This window comes from Eleutherodactylus coqui, chromosome 4 (genome assembly GCF_035609145.1).
Source record: "Eleutherodactylus coqui strain aEleCoq1 chromosome 4, aEleCoq1.hap1, whole genome shotgun sequence".
In the NCBI taxonomy this organism is placed as follows: domain Eukaryota; kingdom Metazoa; phylum Chordata; class Amphibia; order Anura; family Eleutherodactylidae; genus Eleutherodactylus; species Eleutherodactylus coqui.
Genome location: NC_089840.1, coordinates 279,519,774 through 279,547,732, shown reverse-complemented (window position 1 = coordinate 279,547,732; position 27,959 = coordinate 279,519,774). Strand labels below are relative to the sequence as shown.

At 44.2% G+C, this 27,959-nt stretch overlaps 3 protein-coding genes across 3 annotated transcripts in view; 2 read left to right on the top strand and 1 right to left on the bottom strand.

Moving 5' to 3' along the window:
* LOC136624336 (zinc finger protein 250-like) overlaps positions 1-27,959 on the bottom strand; it is a 325,143-nt gene that overhangs the window by 57,322 nt on the left and 239,862 nt on the right. The gene's annotated exons all lie outside the window — the stretch shown is intronic.
* LOC136624999 (zinc finger protein 585A-like) overlaps positions 1-27,959 on the top strand; it is a 112,928-nt gene that overhangs the window by 2,632 nt on the left and 82,337 nt on the right. The window lies entirely within an intron of this gene.
* LOC136624423 (zinc finger protein 84-like) lies at positions 1,973-20,330 on the top strand. Its single transcript, XM_066598398.1, has 2 exons — positions 1,973-2,040; positions 17,179-20,330. Exon 2 carries the CDS (start codon positions 17,298-17,300, stop codon positions 18,531-18,533), a length of 1,236 nt encoding a protein of 411 aa, XP_066454495.1. The 5' UTR covers positions 1,973-2,040; positions 17,179-17,297; the 3' UTR covers positions 18,534-20,330.

Sequence of the window (27,959 nt, the reverse complement as noted above, 5' to 3'; positions counted from 1 at the left end):
CCATTTTTTGACATTCCCCCAAATCTTAGATAAAAGTAATAATGTAAACTATGTGGTATGTCCGAACACGGGGTAATTACGGGGGCCTGGTTGGGATGGGCACATGGGACAATAAAACCAGGTATCCCTCCTCCTCCCATGCTTTTCTCAGGGATATTTCTTCACCTCAGCGGCAGGGATGGGGTGTAGAAAGTGGCGGCTGTTAGGCTTCGTAAGCTTGCTGGGTTGCAGCGGTCTCACACAGAAGGAGCTCAACAAGCTGCTCTTGGAACTGCAGAAAGGCGAGCGTTCCCAGGGCTTCTTGTAAAATACGTATTACAGGCAGCGGTCTGAATAACGCCGGGCTCACACGGGTGTATGTGGAATCTGCTTGTGGAGGCCTGCAGCGGATCCCAGCTGTGACCCTGCGTACGGCCACGTAATGTACTCACACAGGCAGTTATACGCAGTACACTTTTTCTTGTTTTATATTTTCCGTGCCGTCGCTCAGCGATGATGCGGGTACCCGCAGCCCGTATACAATGTAGTTGCGTATGGGCTGCGGGTATATCCACGACCATAGATCACAATGAGCTCTATGTCACGGAAATCTATGGTAAAATAAAACCTGTTGCATTCTTTTTTTTTTCTGCGAGTGGATTACGTAATTCTGACCCATTAATGTGACTGGAATTGTGTAATCCAATGCATTTGATTGATCCGCATATGACCGCAGATCAAACGCATACAGAAGAAGCAGAAACCAAAAATGGCAACAGCACGCAAAATAAATTTACTGTCAGAGGTTTACGTGCCTATAATCAATACTCTGACCACATTAAATAATGCAAGGTTCTTGGCATATAATTTGATCAAATTACATTGGCCCATCTACCAACGTCCAGGTGACCAAGCTCAGATGGGTTCTAACACTAATATCAGGTGGTAAATTTCAACCTGGGAAAGTTGGGTTCCTACCTCTCAGAATGCTCCTCTCTTGGGACTAAGCCTACAAATAAAACCAGGGAAGGTAGGATACCATTCATATGTTCCAGTAGAAGGTCACCTGGACGTTGGTAGATGGGCCAATGTAATTTGATCAAACTACAACATGGAGGACCGGGGTGAGTAATCTCAGCTTCCCCTATGGATCCGATCCATGAGGACAGCTGAATCTTTAAATTTATTGCACTTTAATGCGATCGGCGCAACCTGTCAGGAAAGCGCTAATCGCATTGCCGGGAGGAGCTTCCCGCGGCCCCCCATGACAGCTCCATGTTGTTAGCTACCTCTGGGCACTGACAGCATGCAGCTATCATGTCCATAGCCCATGTGGCTTTAATCCCCGCAGGATGCATGTTTTTATGTCCTCGGGAAATAAAGCCCACTTAGCTAGGACATAAAAACACTATGGGCTGGTCACTAAAGCTTAATAACAGATGGACATTACTAGAGACATGAAGGACTCTGAGAATGTCTGCAGGGATATTTATGGATGTATCTCCCCATAAACAGGATTACACGGTAGTGAAGAAGACTTCTAGTGATGTCTGTCAGGCCCCAGTGTCTGATGGATGGGGAAGACCCCTGAGCCCAATCACAGGGCCTCCACCTCGCCCCCTGATACTGGAGGAGATCAATGAGCAGAAGATCCTAGAACTCACTAACAAGATGATTGAGCTGCTGACTGGAGAGGTGACACTGCTGGGAATGCTGGGACATTATACAGTAACGCTATGGCGGTATAACGTGTCTGGGGGATGACGGTATCATTGTGTTGTCAGGTTCCTATAAGGTGTCAGGACGTCCCTGTCTATTTCTCCATGGAGGAGTGGGAGTATTTAGAAGGACACAAGGATCTGTACAAGGACATCATGATGGAGGACCACCAGCCCCCCCCCCCCCCATTACCAGGTAATAGACAGGACTAAATCCACACTGCCTTTATTATTTGTATGCAGAGAATGAATTCAGTGGCTGTCTGTATTTTCTGCAGGTAGATCCAGTAAGAGAGCAGCAGCGGAGAGATGTCCCCGGCCTCTTCTTCCACAGGATGATCAGGTAGATGGAGAGAAGGTCTCATGAAATCTCCCCTCTGGTCTGTAGGACGGCTGGGAAGGTCTTGTGTTTAGTCTTATTATATGACTGATACTTGTGTAATGAGAAAGCTGGAGATGGCAGGATTACAGCCGACCGCAGACATTAGATCTCTGCCTCCTATCACTATTTTCTGGTTCTGGAGACTTCTGATTGGAATAAAGAAGCAACAGGTTGGAGTTATACAGGAGACCTGCAGCTATTTGGCCAGATCACTACTGCTGTCATGTCATTCGGCATGACCTTTTCTGGCCATATAAAACCTTCCACACGACTTCTCCAACTGTGTGATGACTTTTACAATATTTATTTCCCAGCTTGTGAATTGGGAAAAAGATCTGCTCCATATTGATGCTACAGAGACACATGTGAGGGGGGATCAGCCGTGTATGGAGGGGATTCCTACAGATGACCCCCCCAGGTGAGACTGCGTGTTGAGAAGAGTCTGTGTTGTCGGGGTTTTCAGTTGTATATAAAACATATGAAAAAGTCGTGTGCATCCCATGGATCTGTGATTGTGTGATGTGGGGTGACTCCATTGGTCATGCTCCTGTTATAAATGGTTGTCCACAGGAGATATGCATATACTGTAACTAAGGACAAAGTGTTTGTTTGAAAAATGTTATGGGGTATGCGTTTTATTCCAGTTTGGGACTGTCTGGTTTTAAATATTGAGTAAGGTCGCTGTCATACGGTCAAGAAAATTGTGCGAGATTTCTGCATTGTGAGACACACAAATCTACCACAAATATGAACTCCACTGTTTTGTAATACATAGTAATTAGAGATGAGCGAACGTACTCGTCCGAGCTTGATGCTTGCTCGAGTATTAGGGTACTTGATATGCTCGTTCCTCGAGACGAGCACCACGCGGTACTCGAGTCAATTCCATTTCCTTCCCTGCATGTTTTGCTCCATTTTCTGGCCAATAGACATGCAGGGAAGGCATTACAACTTCCTCCTGTGACGTTCCAGCCCTATCCCACCCCCCTGCAGTGAGTGGCTGGTGAGATCAAGTGACCCCTGAGTATTTAATGCGGTCCCGCCCGCGGCTCACCTCAGACACACGCTGGCAGAGATTAGGGAGAGTGCTGTTCCTGCTGTTCCTGCTATAGGGAGAGTGCCAGACTACTTTTAGCGTCTTCAAGAACCCCAACGGTCCTTCTTAGGGCCACATCTTACCGTGTGCATTACTGTTGTGGCTGCTGGAAGCAGTTTTGCACAAATTTTTTTTTTTTCATCTTGGGCTGTGCAGACTATTGCGTTCTCAGTCTGCAGTCAATTATACAGAGTATAGGGGCAGTACTGGTGAGGCAGGGACAGTGCTAGTGTAGAATCCTGTCGACAAGTACCCCCAAAAACTCCTTCTTAGGGCTACCTGTGATGGTGTGCATTACTGTTGTGGCTGCTGGGAGTTGTAGTGGCTCACTATTAGCCAGCTAGGCCTTTTTGCAGCCTAGTGTATAATTTTTTTCGTACTGCAGTGTGCGTTACATAACCGCTGTGATCCTCCAAGTGCAGGCCAATAATTGCATAATTTTTTACACCGCTCTGTGCGTCCCGTCAACTTCCCACACAGCGTACGGCCACTGCCGCTGATAGAGGGAAAGACATATACACGCTATCTAGGCTGTTGGCTTTTTCCAAAAAAATCGGAAAAAAAAACAAACTCCTTCTTAGGGCTACATCTTACCATGTGCATTACTGTTGTGGCTGCTGGGAGCAGATTTGCACAAATTTTTCTTTTTCATCTTGGGCTGTGCAGACTATTGCGTTCTCAGTCTGCAGTCGATTATACAGAGTATAGGGGCAGTACTGGTGAGGCAGAGACAGTGGTAGTGTAGAATCCTGTCAACAAGTACCCCCAAAAAGCTCCTTTTTAGGGCTACCTGTGACCGCGTGCAGGTTACTGCATGGCTGCTGGGAGTTGTAGTGGCTCACTATTAGCCAGCCTAGCGTATAATTTTTTCGGCCTGCAGTGTGCGTTACATAACCGCTGTGATCCTCCAAGTGCAGGCCAATAATTGCATAATTTTTTACACCGCTCTGTGCGTCCCGTCAACTTCACGCACAGCGTGCGGCGACAGCCCCTGATGGAGGGAAAGACATATACACGCTATCTAGGCTGTTTGCTTTATCAAAAAAAATTTGAAAAAAAACCTCCTCCTTAGGGCTACCTGTGACCGTGTGCATTTTACTGCGTGGCCGCTGGGAGTTGTAGTGGGTCACTATTACACAGCTAGACCCTTTTGCAGCCTAGTGTACAATTTTTTTCGTACTGCAGTGTGCGTTACAGAATCGCTGTGATCCTCCAACTGCACGCCAATAATTGCATAATTATTCAGACCGCTCTGTGTCTGCTCTATTCATAATACACCATGCACAGGGATAGGGGTAGGCCTAGAGGACATGGACGTGGGCGAGGACGTGGAGGTCCAAGTGAGGGTCTGGGCACAGGCCGAGTTCCTGGTCCAGGTGATCAGAAACGCTCTTTTCTCCTTAGGGAGAGCAACTATATACTATAAACTAAGTGAGGAGACTCAAATGGCCAAGCATTCTCCTCTGGGTAATATGCAAATAAGGGAGATGGAATAAATCCTCCACAGTGTCACCTATTGAAAGGCAGCATTCCTTCAAGTCAAAGTCAGACTTTTTATACAAGCCTTGTTACAATGACTGGGAATTAAAAGCAAAGCCAGACTCCATGTACATACAGCTGTTTCCGGGTTATCTCCTTTATTTGGTCCAGGTGAATCACAGCCAGCTGCTGCGGGATTAGGAGAGAGGCAAGTTTCTGGGGTCCCCAGCTTCATATCACAATTTTTGGGTCCACGTGGTAGACCTTTATTACAAAATAAGCAGTGTGAGCAGGTCCTGTCGTGGATGGCAGAAAATGCACCCAGCAATGTATCGACCACCCAGTCTTCTATGCCGTCCACTGCTGCAACTCTGAATCCCTCGCTGCTGCTCCTCCTTCCTCCCAGCCTCCTCACTCCATGAAAATGACACATTCTGATGAGCAGACAGACTCCCAGGAACTGTTCTCGGGCCCCTGCCTTGATTGGGAAAAAATGGTTCCTCTCTCAACTGAGGAGTTTGTCGTGACCGATGCCCAACCTTTGGAAAGTCCCGGGGTCCGGGTGATGAGGCTGGAGACTTCCGGCAAGTGTCTCAAGAGCTTTCAGTGGGTGAGGAAGTCGATGATGATGAGACACAGTTGTTTATCTGTGAGGTAGTAGTAAGGGCAGTAAGTCCGAGGGAGGAGCGCACAGAGGATTAGAAGGAAGAGCCGCTGGACGATGAGGTGACTGACCCCACCTGCTTCGCTAAGCCAAATGAGGAGAGGTCTTCAGAGGGGAAGACAAGTGCAGTAGCAGGACAGGTTGGAAGAGGCAGTGGGGTGGGCAGAGGAAGAGGCAGGGCCAGAGCGAAGACTTCCCCCAACTGTTTCCCAAAGCACCCCCTCGCGCCACCCTGCAGAGGCCTAGGTCTTCAAAGGTGTGGATGTTTTCAGGGAGAGCGCGGACGACCGACGAACAGTAGTGTGCAACCTTGGTCGCGCCAAGATCAGCCGGGGAACCACCAGTACCAGCCTCACCACCACCAGCATGCGCAGGCATCTGATGGCCAAGCACCCCACAAGGTGGGATGAAGGCCGTTCACTGCCTCCGGGTGGCACCACTGCCTCTCCCCCTGTGCCCCAACCTGCCACTCAGATCCAACCCCCCTCTCAGGACACAGGCACAAGCGCCTCCCGGCCTGCACCCACACCCTCACCTCCGCTGTCCTCGGCCCCATCCAGTAATGTCTCTCAGCGCAGCATCCAGCTGTCGCTAGCGCAAGCGCAAATACGTCGTCACGTACCCGCATGCTCAAGCATTGAACGTGCACATTGCCAAATGGAGATGCTGCCGTACAGGCTTGTGGAAACGGAGGCTTTCAAAAACATGATGGCAGCGGCAGTCCCCAGTCGCCACTATTTTTTCTGGTGTGCCGTCTCAGCCCTACACCAGCAACCGTCTCCCGCAACATCAATCGTGCCCTCACCAACGCGGTTACTGGGAAGGTCCACTTAACCACAGACACGTAGAGAAGTACTGGCGGGCAGGGCCACTATATCTCCCTGACGGCACATTGGGTGAATTTGATGGAGGCTGGGACCGAGTCGGAGCCTGGGACCGCACACGTCCTACCCACAACCAGAATTGTGGGTCCTTCCTCGGTTCTGGTATCTGCAGCGGTCTATGCCACCTCCTCTAAACCCTCCCCCTCCTCCTCCTCCTACGCAAGCTCTACCTCTCAATTAAGAAATGTGAGCAGCACGTTGCCAGCAGTCGGTGTGGCGCGGCAGCACAGCGGTGGGCAAGCGTCAGCAGGCCGTGCTGAAACTACTCAGCCTTGGTGACAAGAGGCACACGGCCCCCAAGCTGTTGCAGGGTCTGACAGAGCAGACCAACCTCTGGCTTTCACCGCTGAGCCTGCAATCGGGCATGGTCGTATGTGACAACGGCCATAACCTGGTGGCGGCTCTGCAGCTCGGCAGCCTCACACACGTGCCATGCCTGGCCCATGTCTTCAATCTGGTGGTTTAGCGGTTTCTTAAAAACTACCTGCACTTGTCAGACCTGCTCAGCAAGATGCGCCACGTCTGTGCACATTTCCGCAAGTCCACCACGGACGCTGCCACCCTGCGGACCCTGCAACATCGGTTTAATCTGCCAGAGCACCGGCTGCTGTGCGACGTGCCCACACGGTGGAATTCTATGCTCCACATGTTGGCCAGGCTCTATGAGCAGCGTAGAGCAATAGTGGAATGCCAACTCCAACATGGGTGGCTTAGTGGGAGACAGCCTCCCCAATTCTTTAGTGAGGAGTGGGCCTGGATGGCAGACATCTGCCAGGTCCTCGGAAACTTTGAGGAGTCTACCCAGATGGTGAGCGGCGATGCTGCAATCATTAGCGCCACCATTCCTCTGCTATACCTGCTGAGAAGTTTGCTGCAAAGCATAAAGGCTGACGCTTTGCTGTCGGAAAAGGAGTCGGGGGAAGAGAGTATGTCGCTTGATAGTCAGAGCACCCTCATGTCTATATCTCAGCATGTTTTGGAGGAGGAGGGGGAGAAGCATGAGGAGGAGGGGGAAGAGGCAGCTGGGCCCACTGCAGAGGGTACCCATGCTGCTTGCCTCCCATCTGTTCAGCGTGTATGGCCTGTGAAAGAGGAGGAGGAGGAGGATCCGGAAAGTGATCTTCCTAGTGAGGACAGTGATGTGTTGCGTACTGGTACCCTGGCACACATGGCTGACTTCATTTTAGGCTGCCTTTCTCATGACCCTCGCGTTAGACGCATTCTGGCCACTATGGATTACTGGATGTACACCCTTCTCGACTCCCGGTATAAGGAGAACCTTTCCACTCTCATTCTCGAAGAGGAAAGGGGTTCGAGAGTGATGCAATACCACAGGGCCCTGGTGGACAAACTGATGGTAAACTTCCCATCTGACAGCGCTAGCGGCAGAAGGCGCAGTTCCGAGGGCCAAGTAGCAGGGGAGGCGCGGAGATCAGGCAGCATGTTCAGCGCAGGCAGGGGAACACTCTCCAAGGCCTTTGCCAGCTCTATGGCTCCCCAGCAAGACTGCGTCACCACTCCCCAGTCAAGGCGGGTCGGAGGGAGGCCTGTGAAAAGATGGTGAGGGAGTATGTTACTGATCGTATCACCGTCCTCCGTGAAGCCTCTGTTCCACACAACTATTGGGTGTCAAAGCTGGACACGTGGCACGAACTTGCGCTGTATGCCCTGGAGGTGCTGGCTTGCCCTGCCGCTAGAGTCTTGTCAGAGAGGGTGTTTAGTGCAGCTGGGGGAATCATCACAGACAAGTGTACCCGCCTGTCAACTGCCAGTGATGACATGCTTACACTCATAAAGATGAACAAAGCCTGGATTTCCCCAGACTTCTCTTCTCCCCTGGCGGAGAGCAGCGGAACCTAAAGATTCTTTTTGCTGCAACTGTAGATAAAAGCACTCTTCTCTATCACCAGTAAAACAGGGCATTTAGCTTTGTCAATCTGTCTCTGACATTAGTCCTCCTCCTGCTACTCCTCCTCCAGAAACAACATGTCATCGCGCTGAATGGCCAGTTTTTCTGCGGCCCAAAAGGCTCATCTACATCTACCAATGTTTTTACAATTTTTCTAAGTTTCAAAAGTATTGAGACTGTAACATGCATGAACCATTTTTTTCAACAGGGCTGCCTCTAGGCTCTGTTACAAATTAAGCAACAGTGAGCTATAGCTTTAAAAAAAATGTTTATGGGTTTCACCTGCCCTCTCGGTTGATAAATTTTTCAGAGGTACACTTGTACTCTTGGTACACTAATTTTTGGGGCCCACGCCTACACTCTTATCCAACTAATTTTTACGGCCTTCACTTACGCTCATGGTATCCCAATGTTTCAGAAGTTGGCCTATACTATTACTACAGAAATTTTACTGGGGTCTGCCGATACTACTGCTACATAACTGTTACTGGGGTCTGCCTATACTTCTGCCACATAGATGTTAAAGGGGTCTGCCTATACATCTGCCACGTAAATGTTACAGGGGGTCTGCGTATACTTCTGCTACAAAAATGGTACTGGGGTCTGCCTATACTTCTGCCACGTAAATGTTACAGGGGGTCTGCTTATACTGCTGCTACAGAAATGTTACTGGGGTCTGCCTATACTTCTACTACAGACATGTTACAGGGGTCTGCCTATGCTTCTGCAACAAAAATGTTACAGGGGTCTGCTTATACTGCTGCTACATAAATGTTACAGGGGTCTGCCTATACTGCTGCTACATAAATGTTACTGGGGTCTGCCTATACTTTTACTACAGAAATGTTACTCAGGTCTGTCTATACTGTTACTACTGAAATGTTACAAATACTGGGCTCTGCCTGTACTGCTGCTACTGAAATGTTACAGGGGTCTGCATATACTGCTGCTACACAAATGTTACTGGGGTCTGCCAATACTGCTGCTGCATAAATGTTACAGGGGTCTGTCTATACTTCTGCTAATGAAATTTTACTGGGTTCTGTCTATACTGTTACTACAGAAATGTTAATGGGGTCTCCCTAGACTTCTGCTACATAACTGTTACTGGGGTCAGCTTATACCTTTGCTACAGGAATATTACAGTAGTCTGTGTATACTATGGGTGCACTAAGTCTTCCCATCGCGGTGTTCTACCTATCTGGCCCCCCAAAAAACCCTGACTGACTAGGGCATGGATTGTGGTCTGAGGCCAACATGTATTTCCTCTCACGTAACCTCAGCTATCCGGGGCACTGCAATGGGATTTCTTTATGTACCGTCTGTGGGTTCCTGCTAGCCACCCATGCTTTGGGTGCACACAGACTTGCCACAGCGGAGTTGTACCTGCCTGGCACTATTTAAAAAAAAACACTAATGTCTAGGGCATGGACTGTGGGTCGCAGCCAACATGTATTTCCTCTCACGTAACCTCAGCTATCCGGGGCACTGCAATGGGATTTCTTTATGTACCGTCTGTGGGTTCCTGCTAGCCACTCATGCTGTGGGTGCACACAGACTTCCCATTGAGGTGTTTTACCTGTCTGTCCCCAAAACACTGACAGACTTGGGTAGGGTGCAGAGTGCCGATGGGTTATCCCTTGCGTTGTCGATGAGGTATCCGACACCCAAACAGAATGAGTAGTGTGTGGACACATGGAGTCCCCATTGCTATGTCACTCGCAGCACCTTGGGCCACACAAGGTGTTTGCTGGGACAGAGGCTGATCCAGGGCCCACTCACATACTTCCCACACCGAGTATAGCTGCATTGTGGAGATGTGTAGAAGTGCTGGGCTGGCAGCGGAGTCCCCTTTATGCCCACGTTTGCAGCTCCTGATGGAGGTGGCAAAGGATTGGAATGAAGATGGAACGTCAATTTATTATCAATTCTCAACAGCATTGTGGTCTATTGCCCCCGCCCCCCTCGCCTTTCAAAGAGGGTCACTGCCTAGCCCTGCCAACCCTTTGCAGTATGTGCCTTCGGTTCCTCCTCATCGCAGACGCACATGGAAATAGAGATGAGGGGGTGTAGCTTTGAAGCGAGCGTGTGAGGGCAGCTGAAGGCAGCGCAGGGACACTTTTTTGTGTGCGCTGCGGACGCAGGGTCGTGCGGGGGGGTAGCATGTAACTCAGGAGAAGAGGCAGCAGTGTGTCCGACAGGCAGGGATTGTGCTTGGTTGGAGGTAGTGTGGTGCTTAGCTAAGGTGTGCCTTGCTAATGAGGGGTTTGTCCGAAGTAAAAAGTGTTGGGGGAGGGGGCACTCTTGCCGCTATTGTGGCTTACTAGTGAGACCTGGGAACCTGAGATGCAGCCCTGCATGTTGCCCCTCGCCTTCCCTATCTGTTTCTGTGTCGTTTCCATCACTTTTGTAGGTTTTGCAGATTTGCACAAATGAAAACATTAGCGAGCATCGGTTATATACAAAATGCTCGAGTCGCCCATTGACTTCAATGGGGTTCGTTACTCGAAACGAACTCTTGAGCATCGCGGAAAGCTCAACACGAGCAACGAGCACCCGAGCATTTTGGTGCTCGCTCATCTCTAATAGTAATGTTTAAAAAATAAATAACTTTTTTTTAATTTTTCTGTTGATACGACTGTGTGAGGACTAATTTTTTGCAGGGCAACCTATAGTTTGCATTACTACTATTGTGGGGAACATACAACTTTTTGATGGCTTTTTGTTCAATCTTTTCTTGGAGATGGAGTGCAATTTTGCCATTGCGCTGTTTTTTTTTTTTCCTGAAAGAGACCTAAAGTAGGCCTTTATGGGGGTATTGATACAAATTTTTAAATTTTTTTTAAATTTTATTTTATATTATTTTAAACAAATCTTTATTTCTTGTCTGTTGCATTGGGAGTCACAGCTGAAGACATTGGTATAGCTACTGCAACTAGAAGACTGTTGGTATATCTCCTGCTGTCAGCTATACCTCTCCTGCAGGCACTAAGCTAATCAGTTTTAGCTTGGTGCCTGTAGGTGGCAGACCTCTTCATTCACCAGTATTCAGCTGTTATCTTTCCGGATCTGGGAATACAGGGCTGGCTCTGGACTCTCCCTGTGACCCCATCGAAGAGGGTGTACAGAAAAGCCAGCAATTGCATCCCCTATTAGAGTAATCAAGCAAGCAAGCAGAGAGGGATACACACATTGCTGAAGTCCCAGAACTCTACAGTGAATAGTTGAGTATTCTCTTCACTGAGGTAAGTATCAGCATTCTGGCAACAGCTCTTGGGACTGCTGGGGAACTTCTTCTGAGTCTTTATCGCAGGTGGCACTGATTTTCATTGCCCGTTCTTGGCAGTGCTGACTGGGGATGAAGGTAACTGTGTATTGTGGGCTGTGTACTCCCAGCACTATGGGGTCATGTGGCCTACGTGGGACTCAGCTGTGCACACTTGCACCTGCAGTTCACCTGGGGGATTCAACACAACACCACTTTCCTGGCCTTCCACCACCAATTTAGGTTCCGGCTTCGGTCTAGCTGTGGTACTGCCACTAGTGCGGCCTGCGCTGCCGTAGGGTTGAATTGTACCTTGCAATGGTAGGGGGAGAACATTTTGCCTATCCTACTCCATTGGGCCCACTTTCTGCATTCTCATTGGCTCCCGATTTTTCTCCTTACACAGCCCGCCTCTAACTAACCTTTCTTCATCCTGTATTTAGTCTCACATTTCCTCTGTAGCCTTCTGAGATCAGTGGTGCTTCTGACGTGCTCTTCACATATCCAGCAACTAGCAGTTCAGGAACTGCTCCAGATCAAGTAAGATCTGCCTGGGGGCTAGGTCCCCTTCTAAATGTATCCTTTTTCATTACCCCTAGAACTAGGTCATATGCAAATTGCTCTATTGACTACTATCCGCAGGCCCTTGGCATTGTGTCTGACTATAGCTGAAGGCTCCAGACAAGTCCCAGCCAGAGCAACATACTATGTGTGCTCTCTCTGTAGTACCAAATTTCCATGTGGACAGTCTGAGCTATTGTGCCACAACTGTTTTCCCTTGAGACAGGCCGCCGCAAACTGCCTATAGACACTCCTCCTGCCCGTCCCTCGTTGACTGACAAACTGGAATGGACACGCTGCCTTTCTCGGGCATTTTAGTACTTTAGTTGCCTGTAAGGTCCACTTTAATAAACTCTCCACTCTGGTTGATAGCCTGATAGTGCTAGTGAAAAAAGTCCTGTGGGTGAAGGATCGTACACCCATTTTATCTGTGGAAGCCTTTTTCTTCAGATGCCCGAAGCATTATACAAAGGTCTTTCACTCTCATACAGAGGATATACAGTGTCCCAGAGGGAGACCCCAGACACCCAGCATATGTGGGGAGATGGGGGAGTAGAGTGCTGGCCCATCACAGTGGCACTTACCATCCTCCATCCCAGAGCGACACACGCAGCCAAGGCCAGAGTATCCAGGCCCCTTCCCAGGACACCCATAGGAGAGGGATGGCCAATAGTTGGGCAAACAAGGAAGAAAGTTGTCACACGTGACGCCACTGTTCCTACACATACCTACACATACCTACACACACACACACACACACACGTAAAAAAACACAGTCCCAGACAGTTCTGTAGTACCATGAGTCTCTGGGAATGGTCAGAGCCCTGAATAAACTGTACTTGTAGAATAAGCAATAACAGTACAAGGCAGATTCAATTGTAGATATTCACAGCGCAGGTAGAATAAACAGGTAGAATTGATTAGTATCTCCACGCGGTTCTCATAGACTTGCAGATGCGTGCGTGTGTAAACAGTATATTGATTTGTAGTACCTCCACCCAGCTTTTGTATACGCTTGGGTGTGTAGAAAACAGAGTGCCTTTGCACTGGCCTTGAAAACAGATTTGAAACTCGCTGATCTCTCTCACTCTTGGGGGCTCACTCGATCAGCACTCCATTCTCACTCGATACGGGAATCTCTCTTCCTCTTCCATCTTCAACACATGAGGGCTGAAGGTGTCCCTATGTGCAACTTTACACTCCACACCAGAAGATGGAACTCTCGAAGATGGACTCCCTTCCCACTCTCAGTCACTCACATTTATAACCTTAGACATACCACATGACAAGAAATAACTGATACATTTGCAGGCAGACTCCAAGCACTGTAAACACTTAAAGGGGTTGTCCCGCGCCGAAACGGGTTTTTTTTTTTTTTCAACCCCCCCCCCCCCCCCCCGGTCGGCGCGAGACAACCCCGATGCAGGGACCTAAATAAAGCTTATTGGAGCGCTTACCTGAATCCCCGCGCTCCGGTGACTTCTATACTTACCGGTGAAGATGGCCGCCGGGATCCTCTTCCTCCGTGGACCGCAGCTCTTCTGTGCGGTCCATTGCCGATTCCAGCCTCCTGATTAGCTGGAATCGGCACGTGACGGGGCGGAGCTACACGGAGCCGGCATTCTGCACGAGCGGCTCCATTGAATACAGCAGAAGACCCGGACTGCGCAAGCGCGGCTAATTTGGCCATCGGAGGGCGAAAATTAGTCGGCTCCATGGGAACGAGGACGCTAGCAACGGAGCAGGTAAGTAAAAAACTTTTTATAACTTCTGTATGGCTCATAATTAATGCACAATGTACATTACAAAGTGCATTAATATGGCCATACAGTAGTGTATAGACCCACTTGCTGCCGCGGGACAACCCCTTTAACCCTTCACTCACTGCAGCTGTGCAATACACATAACACAGTGACAGGACACTTTTCACAGCGCACCTACAAAAGACATGTATGCATGACATTTAAGGAGGGGGCCAGTAAAGGATTTTCTGGGCCACTACAGACATGTCAGACAAAGAGTAGAACCATTCTATGAAATGCTTCGCCAAACCAAAACATTTGGACATCATGTACCACTTTCTGCAAGACTTGGTTAAGTGGAGGTCGTCTTCTCCCTTAATAGACCCCCAGTATCCTCTTTATAAAAAAGCAGCAACCTACCTGTGACGGCTGTCTCATCCTTTCAGGACATATGTGGCAAAAAACTGGAATCCCTAGCTAAACCATACTTTGAGGCAGTAGGTTTGGCACTTATCCCTATTTTTGCTTCTACTTGGGTCAGTAGGGCCACTAATAAAGGTGGCAAGCAACCATGTTGCGGCATCTTTTCTGGCTCTTCTCCAGAAGAGTTAACCACTGTTGCACAGCTGACAGGCCAAATGGGAAAATATATCAGTAAAGACTCCCTAGATTGAGCCAGACTATTGACTTGTGCATGGGCCACTTCGGTTTCCTCTAGCAGGATTCTGTATCTCAAATCCTGGGCTGTAAATTCTGCTTTAAAGTGGTCTTTAACACATCTTCCTTTTTCTGGCTCACGCCTCTTCGGCGTCAGACTGGATGAGATTTCTGAAGCCACTGGCAGTAAAAGTTCTCATCTCAAATCAAGTTGTGTGAGATCTGCACAGAAGAAAAGGCCTCAGTTTCATTCCTTTCGCCGTACTAGCCCCCACTCCTTTGATAGCAAAAAATACTCGCAGGACCAAAACCAAAGACCCTCCTACAAGCCTCGTCTTTCCTGGTGTCTCAAACCACAATCCTCCAAGTCTGCCTCTACTAAACAAAGGGCAGTCCTCACTCAAGCCATCTAGGGTGTGAGTTTAACTTTCTCTATTTAGGGAGACTTGGTTCGCTCACATCTCACACCCCTGGTTTCGGAAGGTCATCTCTTCAGGGTATGCCATAGAGTTTTAAGTCCATTCCCACATCGCTTCTTCAGTTCCAGAATTCCAGTCTTTCCTTGAATGGCTAACGGTGTGATACATAGACGTTTCTCTTAGGGTTAACCCCTTAAGGACATGGCCCTTTTTTTTCAATTGAAAAAAATTGTAACTCCTTTATTTATCCATCAACTTAGTTGTATGGGGGCTTGCTTTTTACGGGATGAGTTCTAGTCTTCATTGGTACTATTTAATGTAATAAGAAACTTAATTTCTAGCGGCAACAAGATTGAACGAGTAAATCAGGAGTTACATTGCCAAAATATATCTATAAAAATAAAGTGCCAATTTTCACTTCTTCAGTAACTGCAACTCCTCATAAAGTAATCAGGTGTGAACATTAGAGGAGCATAAATAAGAGTAACAAGTTAGGGGAGACAAAGTAGGCAGGAAGAACTCATAAGGGAATTTCGGAGGGGGGATGAGGGGATGAGGCTGTAATGTGGTTTATTATGTCGGTGAATCTGAGATAGGAAATTAAGGTGAACCTATTCTATTAACGTGGCCGGAGAGTATGCTCCTCAAAAATCTATCGGGGGAGTAGATGACATGCTTGATGGTAAACTAGATTGCCCTGGAAGAGACAAAGCTCTGGCTGTTGGGTTGCATAGTGTGAGGTACTGAGGGGGATAGTGGTGGACAGTCGCTACGTCGCCCCTAGGTACCGGTACTATGCATAAGGGGACTGGAGGAAGGTCATGTCTTGCTCTTAACCATAAGAAACCAGGAGCGTAAAGTGGTCTCCAGCAAGCAGTTGCTGGAGATCTGTTCTTTAAAAATATCCGGGCCTGGTTTTTTTTTGGAATGGATGGTAGATTGGTAGTGGGGCTATCCATTCCACCTCGTCCACTCCAGGGTGTGGGTGAGCTCAATCAGCACAGGTGCTGAGGCTGAGCCAGTGCTAGTGTGCACATAAATAGCAGGTGCACGGACACAGGGGAGCGGAGATGGCTGCTGGACCCTGGCATCCTGTGTGACCGTCTGGACATAGAAGCCCCGCTATGCGCCGCACCTGCTAAGTGCGACCTGATCAGGTCGGGACGGCCTGATAGCTGGATTCTGGACTATTATTGGTTTGCCTGATTACTGGATTGTGGACTATTATTTGTTTGCCTGAAACTAAGGCTGGACTTTTTATGTTGCTGTTATAAAAATAAACACAGGGCACGCCTGATTTGGACTGCATCCACTGGTGTTCCGTCTATGAATATCACTAAACTCGCACGCTACCGAGCTAATCTCCCACAATAGGTGCATGATCTGTAAATAATAGTAGCAGGATGACCAAGTTTTATCACACAACACTTCACAATCCACAAGGATAGCTGCCAACTTCTCATTGACCATGATCCATGATAATTTTGTTTTCACAAAATCAATGCTAACTGAAGTTTTCCTCCAGGACCGAGCGACTGCTATACGTGCAGCTAGGAAGCAATAGGATATCCATTTGTGTGTGTATTTGGGGATGTTAGGAATTTGCTTACCCAGGAGAGTTTCCCAGGGCAATTTTTGTAGTGTCAGGTTTATAATGGAGAATATTAGAGTATATACCTGTATCCAGAATCTACGAAGCTTGGGGCAGTTCCACCAAATGTGTAGGAAGGAACCCTCACCCCCACATCCTCTGAAGCATAAGCCTCACATCCACAGAAACATACTGGCTACTCATCTCAGAACCAAATACTAATGCATTAAAAGTTTATAGCCCGCTACATTAATAGAAAGCGCTGCAGTTGAAGTAGCTATTTCATGCCAGTCCAAGATTGGCAACTTCTTGCCCAGACCCTCTTCTTACATCCACATATATGGTAGTTTATCCGTGGGTATTGTAAAGTGGGAGTACAATTTAGCGATTTTCTTTTTTCAGGACCCCCTAGTGTTTATGTTGCACAGGCTTTCAAAAATAGTTAGTTTAGCAAGGTTTTGTCTATTCCCCGTAAGGGCTAACACATAGTGTTTAATTTGTTGAAGACGAAACATCTACGAGTTTGAAATGGGGTGGACAGCCTGGAAAAAACCCTAAATTGTCTGAAGCCAAGTCTGTAAAAAAAAAAAAAAAAATACAAGAAAGGAAATGTATTCGCTAAACTCATTGGTCTATAAGGATTATTATCAGTAGATTAGCTGCTCCACAAGTTATTGAGGCTCCTGTGAATTGAAAAACCCCTTTTAATATTTGAATTTTGGTACATGCCTTACAATTTGTATGAACATTTTTTTTTCTACAAATGTCATAAACTATCGGTATAATTGTAATGTTATATGGAAAGATATTAAAATCCAATTGTTTTTGGCAGATGATGGCACCAGGAGCTCAGAGGGACATCTGACATCAACAGAAGTCGAAGATCATAGTATCATACAAGATAAATATGAAGAGCCTGCTATTATCCCAGATATACCCTCACTTTATGGAATGGATGTTGAACATACCAGAATTCATGCAAGGGAGAGGCCATATTCATGTTGTGATTGTGGGAAATTGTTTAAGCAAAAATCGAGTCTTGTGGAGAATCAGAAAAAACACACAGGAAAAAAGATATTTTCATGTTCAGAATGTGGGAAACGTTTTAAGCATGAAAAAAGTATTGTGGAACATCAGAGAATTCACACAGGGGAAAAGCCATTTTCATGTTTACAATGTGGAAAATGTTTTAGTCATAAAAATAGTCTTGTGACACATAAAAGAATTCACACAGGGGAGAAGCCATATTCATGTTCTGATTGTGGGAAATGTTTTAGGCAGAAAGCAAAGCTTGTGATACATAAGAGAACTCACACAGGAGAGAAGCCATATTTATGTTCAGAATGTGGGAAATATTTTCAGCAGAAATCAATTCTTGTTCAACATCAGATAATTCACACAGGGGAGCGGCCATATTCATGTTCTGATTGTGGGAAATGTTTTAAGCGGAAAGCAAATCTTGTGATACATCAGATAATTCATACAGGGGAGAAGCCTTATTCATGTTCAGAATGTGAGAAATGTTTTAACCATAAATCAACTCTTTTGAAACATCACAGAATTCACACAGGGGAAAAGCCACATTCATGTTCAGAATGTGGGAAGTGTTTTCCGCAGAAATCAAGTCTTGTGAGACATCAGAGAAGTCACACAGGGGAGAAGCCATATGCATGTTCTCATTGTGGGAAATGTTTTACGCGAAAACCAACTCTTGTTATACATCAAAGAATTCACACAAGTGAGAAGCGATACTCATGTTCAGAATGTGCAAATTGTTTTAAGAATAAATCAAGTCTTGTGGAACATCATAGGATTCACACGGAGGGAAAGTCCTTTTCATGTTCAGAATGTGGGAAATGTTTTAACCATAAATCAAGTCTTGTGGAACATCATAGGATTCACACGGAGGGAAAGTCCTTTTCATGTTCAGAATGTGGGAAATGTTTTAACCATAAATCAAGTCTTGTGAAACATCAGAGAATTCACACATGGGAGAAGCCACATTCATGTCCTAATTGTGGGAAATGTTTTAAGCGAAAAGCAAGACTTGTTATGCATCAGAGAATTCACACAGGGGAGCAGCCATATTCATGTTCAGAATGTGAGAAATGTTTTAACCAAAAATCAAGTCTTGTGAAGCATCTGAGAATTCACACAGGGGAAAATCCATTTCCATGTTCGGAATGAGGGAAATGTTTTAAGACAAAATCATGTCTTGTTTCACATAAGAAAACTCACACATGAGAAATGACATCAGAGAATTCACACAGAACCTTAACTGTATTTATGTTCTGATTGTGGGAAATGCTTACAGCTTAACCAGATCTTCTTAGACATCAGAGAAGTCACACTGCGGAAAAAACATTTTGATATTCTGAATGTTGGGAATATTTTACTTTGAAGTCAAATCTTGTTGACTATCAAAAAACATACATAGGAGAAACCAGATTAATGGGTTGAATTTGTCAAATGCTGCACTCACAAATCACATTTGTTAAACTAAGCTGCCATTTTCTTTTTTTTATTAATTAATAGTAGAAGAAATAAAGATCCAACATGAAAATCAAAGATGATTATGAAATATATGTGTAGGGGGCGTGACTTACCACCCAAGGAGAGAGGACTCAGGACTCCATCACTCCCGCTACCAACAAAAGAATCTAAGCTTTGCTGCCTTGGTTGACAGATATTCTTGGGTTTATAGAAACAAATTTGGGAACCCTGCGTATTTTACACCCTAGGGTTTGCCTCTTTGGCCTTGTGGAGGACATCTTTGGTGACACAGCAACACGCATTCTATGCAAATTACTGCTTTTCTATGCTAAAGAAGTAATACTCAACTGGAAGCACCCCCAAAAAACCCACTAAGACTGCCTGGCTGCATGAAATAAATAGTGTTACCCCCTTATATAAGCTGACATACATGGCTCGAGGTCTCCCTGACAAATTTTATAGGATATGGGACCGGTGGATTGAATTCCCTAACACTGTATTAAACATGTCTGACTAATTCCTCTAGGGAAATTTAAAATTCTTCCTTTTTTTCTTGATTTTTGGTACTTGAGTAAAGACTGAATATCCGCTGTACTGGCGATCGCGCTGTGGGTAAAGTTAGAGGTTTAATATGTTTGTACTCTCCACCTTTTTTGTACTCTATTTTAATGAAAAATAAAAAAGAGGGTATTATAAATTTTAAAGGATTGATGAAAGTATGATGGTCTAATACTGTGAAATATTACTGATGCACCTTCTTTTATGTTCTTTTTGCATTGTGATGTATAAAATGCTTAATGAACATTCTTTTAACCCCTTCCCGTAAGGGAACGTCCTGGCTGCGGGCTATTTCCCACAACTGGACGTACCATTACGTCATGTGGATAGCGTGAGATCAGAAGCGATCTCGCGCTATCCAGTAGCGGGAGCCGGCTGTCACTGATAGCCAGCCTGCCGCTGCAACAGTGGGGGTGCATTAGAGATGCCCCCCGCTGTTAACCCCTTCCCTGTTGCTATCTATGTAGATTGTGGCATGGGAAGGGTACACAGAGGGAGCGTTCTTCCTCTGTGACTTTGCCAGGCTCTCACGATATAATCGCAGAGAGCCCAGCTGGTTGCCATGGCAAAAGGATGTCTATGATTGGTGTAATAAGTGATAAGGAATTGCAGGAGAGAAGTTCTGCAATGCCTTATCATAGCGATCAGAGCTAGTATGGTGTAAGTCTCTCAGAGGGACACGAATGGTGTAAAAAAAAAAAGTAAAAAATCCTTGTTTGGGGCTTTTTCTCATATTAGCATAAAAAAAATCCCACATATTTGGTATCGTCATGTCCATAACAATGGCAAAACGCTAAAGAACTGAGGCAAAATGCCTTTCCAAAAAATGCAATAAAAGTAATCAAAAAAGCTGTATGTACCCCAAAATTGTGCCAATAAAAACTACAGCTTGTCTCGCAAAAAATAAGCTCTGTCCATGGAAAAATAAATTAGTTATAGGGCTTTGAATGCAGCGATGTAGAAAAAAAAAAGATTTAAAAAAAATGTGTTTATTGCAGAAGTGGAAAAACCTAAAAAAAATTAAAAATTTTGGTATCCTTGTTATCGTACCGGCCCACAGAAAAAATGGATTGTGTCATTTATGTTGCATAATTAATGCTTTAAAAAAAACAAACAAAAATCTATGGCAGAATTGATGCAATTACAAAAAAATAATAAGTCTTACAATATAGTCTATGTACCCAAAAATGACACCAATAAAAACTATACTTTGCCACTCAAAAGACAAGCCCTTATACAGCCGTGTCGACAGAAAAATAAAAAAGGTATGGCTTTTGAAAAACGGAGATTAAAATCAGACAAAAATTGTTGCGTCCTTAAGCCCCAAAAAAGCCATGTTCTTAAGGGATTAAAAAAAAACTATAACATTTCCTGTCCTCCATTTTATGTCTTGTAGCCTGCTCTTCTTACGGCTTTTCACACTTTCTTTTGCTCATATTATTGTTCTGTTATAAGAATGCAAGGCCATTTTACAGGAGTCTCATGAGAAATGGTTCCAATTGGCGTGAGAGAAGTCCTGCTTCCAACTAAGATGTCATTGGCATGATGATTGTTTTGTTTTTAAATAACCAATGACAATAAATGACTTATAATGAATTATAATTATTACAAGTGAGGCATGTTCTAGCCTCATTTTAAATGTCTTCGTATAAAATATCTCTGTGGTTTGGAATAAATCAGATGACTTCCAATCACATCCAAGATGTGTGTGGTTTGTAAGTTCCCTCGATGCTCGAGCATTAACTGTTAATTTGGATACCTGAAAACATACCATTTAGCAAATGATTTCACTAACATATGCAACTGCCAATTAATGTTTTATCTAAAAATCATATAATATTTCACATTAATATATGCAATTAAGTCTTTAAACATGTTACCAATTATGTGCAGAAATGACGAGAGAATCCCACCAAGCATCCGTGACTTTGTGGAACTGGTTTTCGAGAAGCTAATAAGATTTTTGTACTTACCGTAAAATCTGTTCAGCAACTGCAAAAAGAGAACTCTATGAACATGAGGAATATATCAGAAAAATATTAATAACAGCTTAGTGGTTGCTGTGTCCCTCAATGAATGAAACAAGAGATTTTACTGTAAGTACAAAAATCTTGTTTTTGTCAGTATCATTCGGGACACAGCTGGAGACTTTTGGACATTCCAGAGCAGTTCATCAAGGTTGGAAAATTATGGAAGGACGTATGCAGTCAGTTTATCTAGTCTACCCAATATGATGACACAATGAATTTGTTTTATCTAGTTAGCTTTCATCCCATCCTTATGGCCACTGCTGTATATACTGCTGTATATACTGATATATACTGTATCATTCCATACAGGTTATCAATATCTGAAGGCAGTTTAATAATCTTTATTGCTGTATCATTTCTGCTCTGCATGTGGTTGTATTGCTGTTATGCTAGGGATAATCCATCATATATATAAATAAAGCTTTTAGTATATTATTACCTTTACGTTATGGTTTAGTTAGTATGGCTGACTCTGGAGTGCTATACATTCCTGATAGGTTATATAACATTAATATTCATCACATGTATTATCAGCTCCTCCTGTGCATTGCAGAGTATAAATACTAATTTCTGGATTTTCTAATCTACTGGTTACTCTTGACTGGAGGAGAGTGACAGTTCACCGGTGAATGGGGGTGGAGGCTTGGAGCATATATAGCTGCACTGGGCCGTCTCATTCATTATGCTGTCAGTCCACCATCAGGGCTGCGTGGCCATTATCTGATTATCCTTAAGAATGAAATATTTTTCCTGCTGATTTAAAAAGCTCCTCATAAAACATCAACCATTATGATATGGAAACGCGTGGAGTATTACAGTAAGTAGAGATACTTACCCTGCTGTAGCTGGCTCAGTATAGTATAGTCAGCATTAGCAAACGAATTTAGCTGTGTTGTCTGGGTATTATCATCTATGCGACTTAGTTAGGTTGGGATGTTACAGCAAGCAGAGATATTGACCTTTAAGATAGTTCACTTAGTATTGTTTAACCAGTATTAGCTGTGCGGCATATTGTTATCATCTATGCAACTTGGCTAGGTTGGGGTATTACAGAAAGCAGAGATACTGACTTCATTAAAGCTAGCTCAGTACAGCTTAGCCAGTATTATTTAGTCAATGTAGTTTAGTCCTATCTCTCATACATTGGATACTCTGAGGTGCGAATCCTTTCTAAACAGTAATAGGATTTGAATAGGTATTATATAGAATCAATCAAATAATACCATGTTTGATCTCTATACCTTAATTCAGAGACCACTCATTATTTAACCCCTTAGTGACCAAGCCTGTTTGCGCCTTAATGACCAGGCCAAATTTTGCAAATCTGACATGTGTCACTTTAACATGGAAAAACACCAGAAAGGTTTTGCATATCCAAGCGATTCTGACATTGTTTTTTCGCCACATGTTATACTTTATTTAGGCAGAAAATATAGACCGATAGAATTTGTGTTTATTTATTAAAAGCGCCAAAATTGGGAAAATTTTGAAAAAATCGTCATTTTTTCACATTTCCAACTGCAATATCTTAAATATGTGCAAACATAATATAGAAATTTTTGCTAAGATTTATATTTCCACCCGTTTACTTTATTTTGGGCGCACATAGGAAAAACGTACGGTTTTTTTTCACCATTTAGGAGACGTACAAATTTAACATTACTTTTTAGCATTTTGAGGAACACTTTGTTTTCCTACACCAAACCAAGATTGGAAAGGCTCATGAGTGGCAGAATAATAGATACCCCCACAAATGACCCCATTTTAAAAACTAAACCCCTTAGTGTATTCACTGAGGGGTGTCATGAGTATTTTGACCCCACAGTTTTTTTTCAGGAATTAATTCAATTTAGAGGAGAAAAAGTAAAATTTCATATTTTTGCAAATCTGTCATTTTAAAGACATATTTTTTTCCTATAGTTTACATGAAAATCAGGATTTACACCCCAAAATGGATACCCCTATTTCTTCCGTGTTCAGAAATATACCCATTGTGGCCCTATTGTTATATCGGAGTCCACAACGGGGCCCAAAATGAAAGGAGTAGTCAGTGTCTTTCAAAACAGAAATTTTGCTTGAAGTCCTTTTAGGCCCCATATCACACATGTAGAGTTCTTGAGCGCCCAAAACCATAGAAAACCCCCACAAATGACCCCATTTTGAAAACTAGACCCCTTAAGGAATTTATCTAGGGGTGTACTGCATATTTTGACCCCACAGTTTTTGAATGAATTCAAACCAAGCAAAAGGAAAAAATTGTGATTTTCGTTTTTTCGGCAATTCTGTCATTTAAAAAACAGCTTTTTTTGTACAGCACACATATGAATGAAGACTTGCACCCAAAAATGGATACCCCTGTTTGTGCTGTTTTCAGAAATATACCCATTGTGGCCCTAATCTTATGTCTGGATACACAACGGAGCCCAAAATGAAAGGAGAGACCGTTGGCTTTCGGAACACAAATTTTGCTTGAAGTCCTTTTAGGCCCCATTGCCCATTTGTAGAGTTCTTGAGCGCCCAAAACCATAGAGGACCCCCACAAATGACCCCATTTTGAAAACTATACTCCTTAACGAATTTATCTAGGGGTGTACTGTGTATTTTAACCAAACAGTTTTTGAATAAATTCAAGCAAAGCAAAAGGAAAACATTTGGATTTTTGTTTTTTTGGCAATTCTGTCATTTTAAAAACCATAGAGAACCCCCACAAATGACCCCAGTTTGAAAACTAGACCCCTTATCGAATTTATTTAGGGGTGTACTGTGTATTTTAAACCTACAATTTTTGAATATTTACACTGGGAAGAGCCCACTAACTAATTTTAAACATAAAATATAACTTTTATTCACTCTGTTAAAAATTGAGCTCACTGACAAACATACACAGATATATATCAATCTAAATGATCAATTTACGATCAGTAAAGTATCAACACTGTAGTTCCAATATTAATAGATTCTGTTGGTGGACAAAAAGTATATAAATTATGCACGATCAACTTGTTTTTGTGTATCGTGCAGAAATTAATTTATTCTCCCACAGTCGACGCGTTTCTTCAGTCACCTCCAACCTGTGACTGATTCATCAGGATGGGGAGACAGTATATTACAGAAATAGGTCCACTTTGATGATGGATAGTGAGGATGTATTAATCACTTATCAAAAACTCCCTTTTTTTTCTTTTCTTTGGATTTTTATATAGTACGGGAGTTTTCTTTTCCCCAAAATTTGATGATACTTGTGTTGCAAATGGTCTGAATTCTGATATTAATTGGTTTCTGCTCAGTACTTGAAGTATCCAGCCCAGATTGATTTAGGTTTAATCATGGTTAACGGATGCCATCCGAGCTAAATCTCTAACCACATTAATGATATCATTCAGGAATCATGTGGTTACGATAATACACGGACTGGTATCCAACTGATGTATGTATCTTCACTGTGACTCTGTTAGACTAATGGTCATCAGTGTGATCTTATTCCATAAATTATTGTAGTAACTTACTGGGGTACTTCTGTGTAGCTGTCCCTGATGTTTGTTCATAAACCATCAGTAAGTAGCTAACAGATGTTACACAGCTACTTGAAATGTTTTTATATAGGCGGTCATAAACACAGTTGGGCCTCAATATTATGAGCCCATTGATAAACTGATAAACTGTGTTATCATTAGTGTCCTTAGTGCAGCTTTAGGTTAGTCTAAGTCAAAAGAGCTAGATACTTTGGCTCAATTGCAGTGACTGAACACTAAAGCTGACTTAGTTTGCTGCCCAGATCACTAAAGAGAGCTGTAACATAGTACTGGAATCGGATGTGATATCTGATAGCACCCTTCAACCTTTCCCACACAGCACAGCATGTGCAACCGCTGGGATCAATGTCCCACAATAAACTGACAGTATCTAGCTCTTTTGACTTAGACTAACCTAAAGCTGCACTAAGGACACTAATGATAACACAGTTTATCAATGGGCTCATAATATTGAGGCCCAACTGTGTTTATGACCGCCTATATAAAAACATTTCAAGTAGCTGTGTAACATCTGTTAGCTACTTACTGATGGTTTATGAACAAACATCAGGGACAGCTACACAGAAGTACCCCAGTAAGTTACTACAATAATTTATGGAATAAGATCACACTGATGACCATTAGTCTAACAGAGTCACAGTGAAGATACATACATCAGTTGGATACCAGTCCGTGTATTATCGTAACCACATGATTCCTGAATGATATCATTAATGTGGTTAGAGATTTAGCTCGGATGGCATCCGTTAACCATGATTAAACCTAAATCAATCTGGGCTGGATACTTCAAGTACTGAGCAGAAACCAATTAATATCAGAATTCAGACCATTTGCAACACAAGTATCATCAAATTTTGGGGAAAAGAAAACTCCCGTACTATATAAAAATCCAAAGAAAAGAAAAAAAAGGGAGTTTTTGATAAGTGATTAATACATCCTCACTATCCATCATCAAAGTGGACCTATTTCTGTAATATACTGTCTCCCCATCCTGATGAATCAGTCACAGGTTGGAGGTGACTGAAGAAACGCGTCGACTGTGGGAGAATAAATTAATTTCTGCACGATACACAAAAACAAGTTGATCATGCATAATTTATATACTTTTTGTCCACCAACAGAATCTATTAATATTGGAACTACAGTGTTGATACTTTACTGATCGTAAATTGATCATTTAGATTGATATATATCTGTGTATGTTTGTCAGTGAGCTCAATTTTTAACAGAGTGAATAAAAGTTATATTTTATGTTTAAAATTAGTTAGTGGGCTCTTCCCAGTGTAAATAATTAAGTTTAAAAAGAACCCTACTGTCACAGTGATTAGTACAATTTTTGAATACATCTAAGCAAAGCAGTAAGAAAAAATTACGATTTTAATTTTTTGGGCTATTGTGTCAATTTAAAAACAGGTTTTTTTGTACAGCGCACATATAAATGAAGACTTTCACCCCAAAATGGATACCCCTGTTTGTCTCGTGTTCAGAAACATACCCATTGTGGCCCTAATAGACTTACAGGACCCATGGCTAGGCCTACAATGAAAGGAATACCCGTTGGATTTCAGGGTACCACTGAATAAATTTCAGGCCCCATTGCCCACTTATTGAGCCATTGAGCGGCCAAAACGATAAAGAACCCCCACAAATGACCCCATTTTGAAAACTAGACCCCTTAACAAATTCATATAGGGGTGTACTGCGTATTTTGACCCCACAGTATTTGAATGAATCTAAGCAAAGCAGAAGGAAAAAGTTACGATTTTCAACTTGTTTGGCAATTTTTTCAATTTAAAAACAGTTTTTTTGTACAGTGTACACAGGAATGAAGATGTCACCCCCAAATGGATCCCCCCGTTTGTCCCGAGTTCAGAAACATACCCATTGTGGCCCTAATCTACTTACAGGACGCATGGCAAGGCCTATAAAGGAGGGAACACCCGTTGGATTTCCGGGCACAACTGAATAAATCCCAGGCCCCATTGCTTATTTGTACGGAATAAAAATTGACTCCCTAAAAATCCCCCCCCTCCCCCCCCACACACACACACTCCGCGCCCTTTTTGGCGTTCGCACATCTTAGATAAAAGTAATAATGTGAACTGTGTAGTATTTCCGAAGACAGGGGTAATTACGGAGGCTGGTTGGAATAGGGCAATAAAACCAGTATCCCCCCTCCTCTCATGTATTTTGAGGGGTATTTCTTGACCTCAGTGGCAGGTACGGGGTGCAAAAAGTGCCGTTCCGTGAGTCTTCGTAAGCTTGATGAGGTGCGGCGGTCTCACACAGAAGGCGCTCAACAGGCTGCTCCTGGAACTGCATGAAGGCGAGCGTTCCCGGGGCTTCTTGTAAATTACGGATTACAGGTAGCGGTCTGAATAACGCCGGGCTCACGCGGGTGCAGGCGGAATCTGCTTGCGGAGGCCTGCAGCGAATCCCAGTTGTGAGCCGGCTGTGACCCTGCGTACGGCCGCGTAATGTACTCGGAAAACTGCCTACTCACACAGGCGGTCATGCGCAGTACACCTTTTTTGTTCGCATTTCCCGCACTGTCGCTTAGCGATGGCGCGGGTACCCGCAGCCCGTATACAACGTAGTTGCGTATGGGCAGCGGGTATATCCGCGACCACAGAGCACAATAGGCTCTATGTTGCTGATATCCTCGGTAAAATAGAACTTGCTGCGTTCTCTTTTCTGCGAGTGGATTACACAATTCCAACCTGCTAATGTGAGCGGAATTGTGTAATCCAATGCGATTGATCTGCGTAATACCGCGGATCAGACGCATGCGGAATCCGTAATTCCCAGCCGGTCATGTGAGACCGGCCTAAGGTAGATCGCTACCTTTTTATCACGTGACCGGCGACCGCTCAACAAGGTCACTGCTCTAGTCTCTCGGCGACCATTGATCGCTGGGAGTAAGGAGATTTTAAGTTTCCTGGGCTCCCTGACTCCTGCGCATGTGTCCGGCTTTTTGCCGGCAATCGCATGTGCAGAAT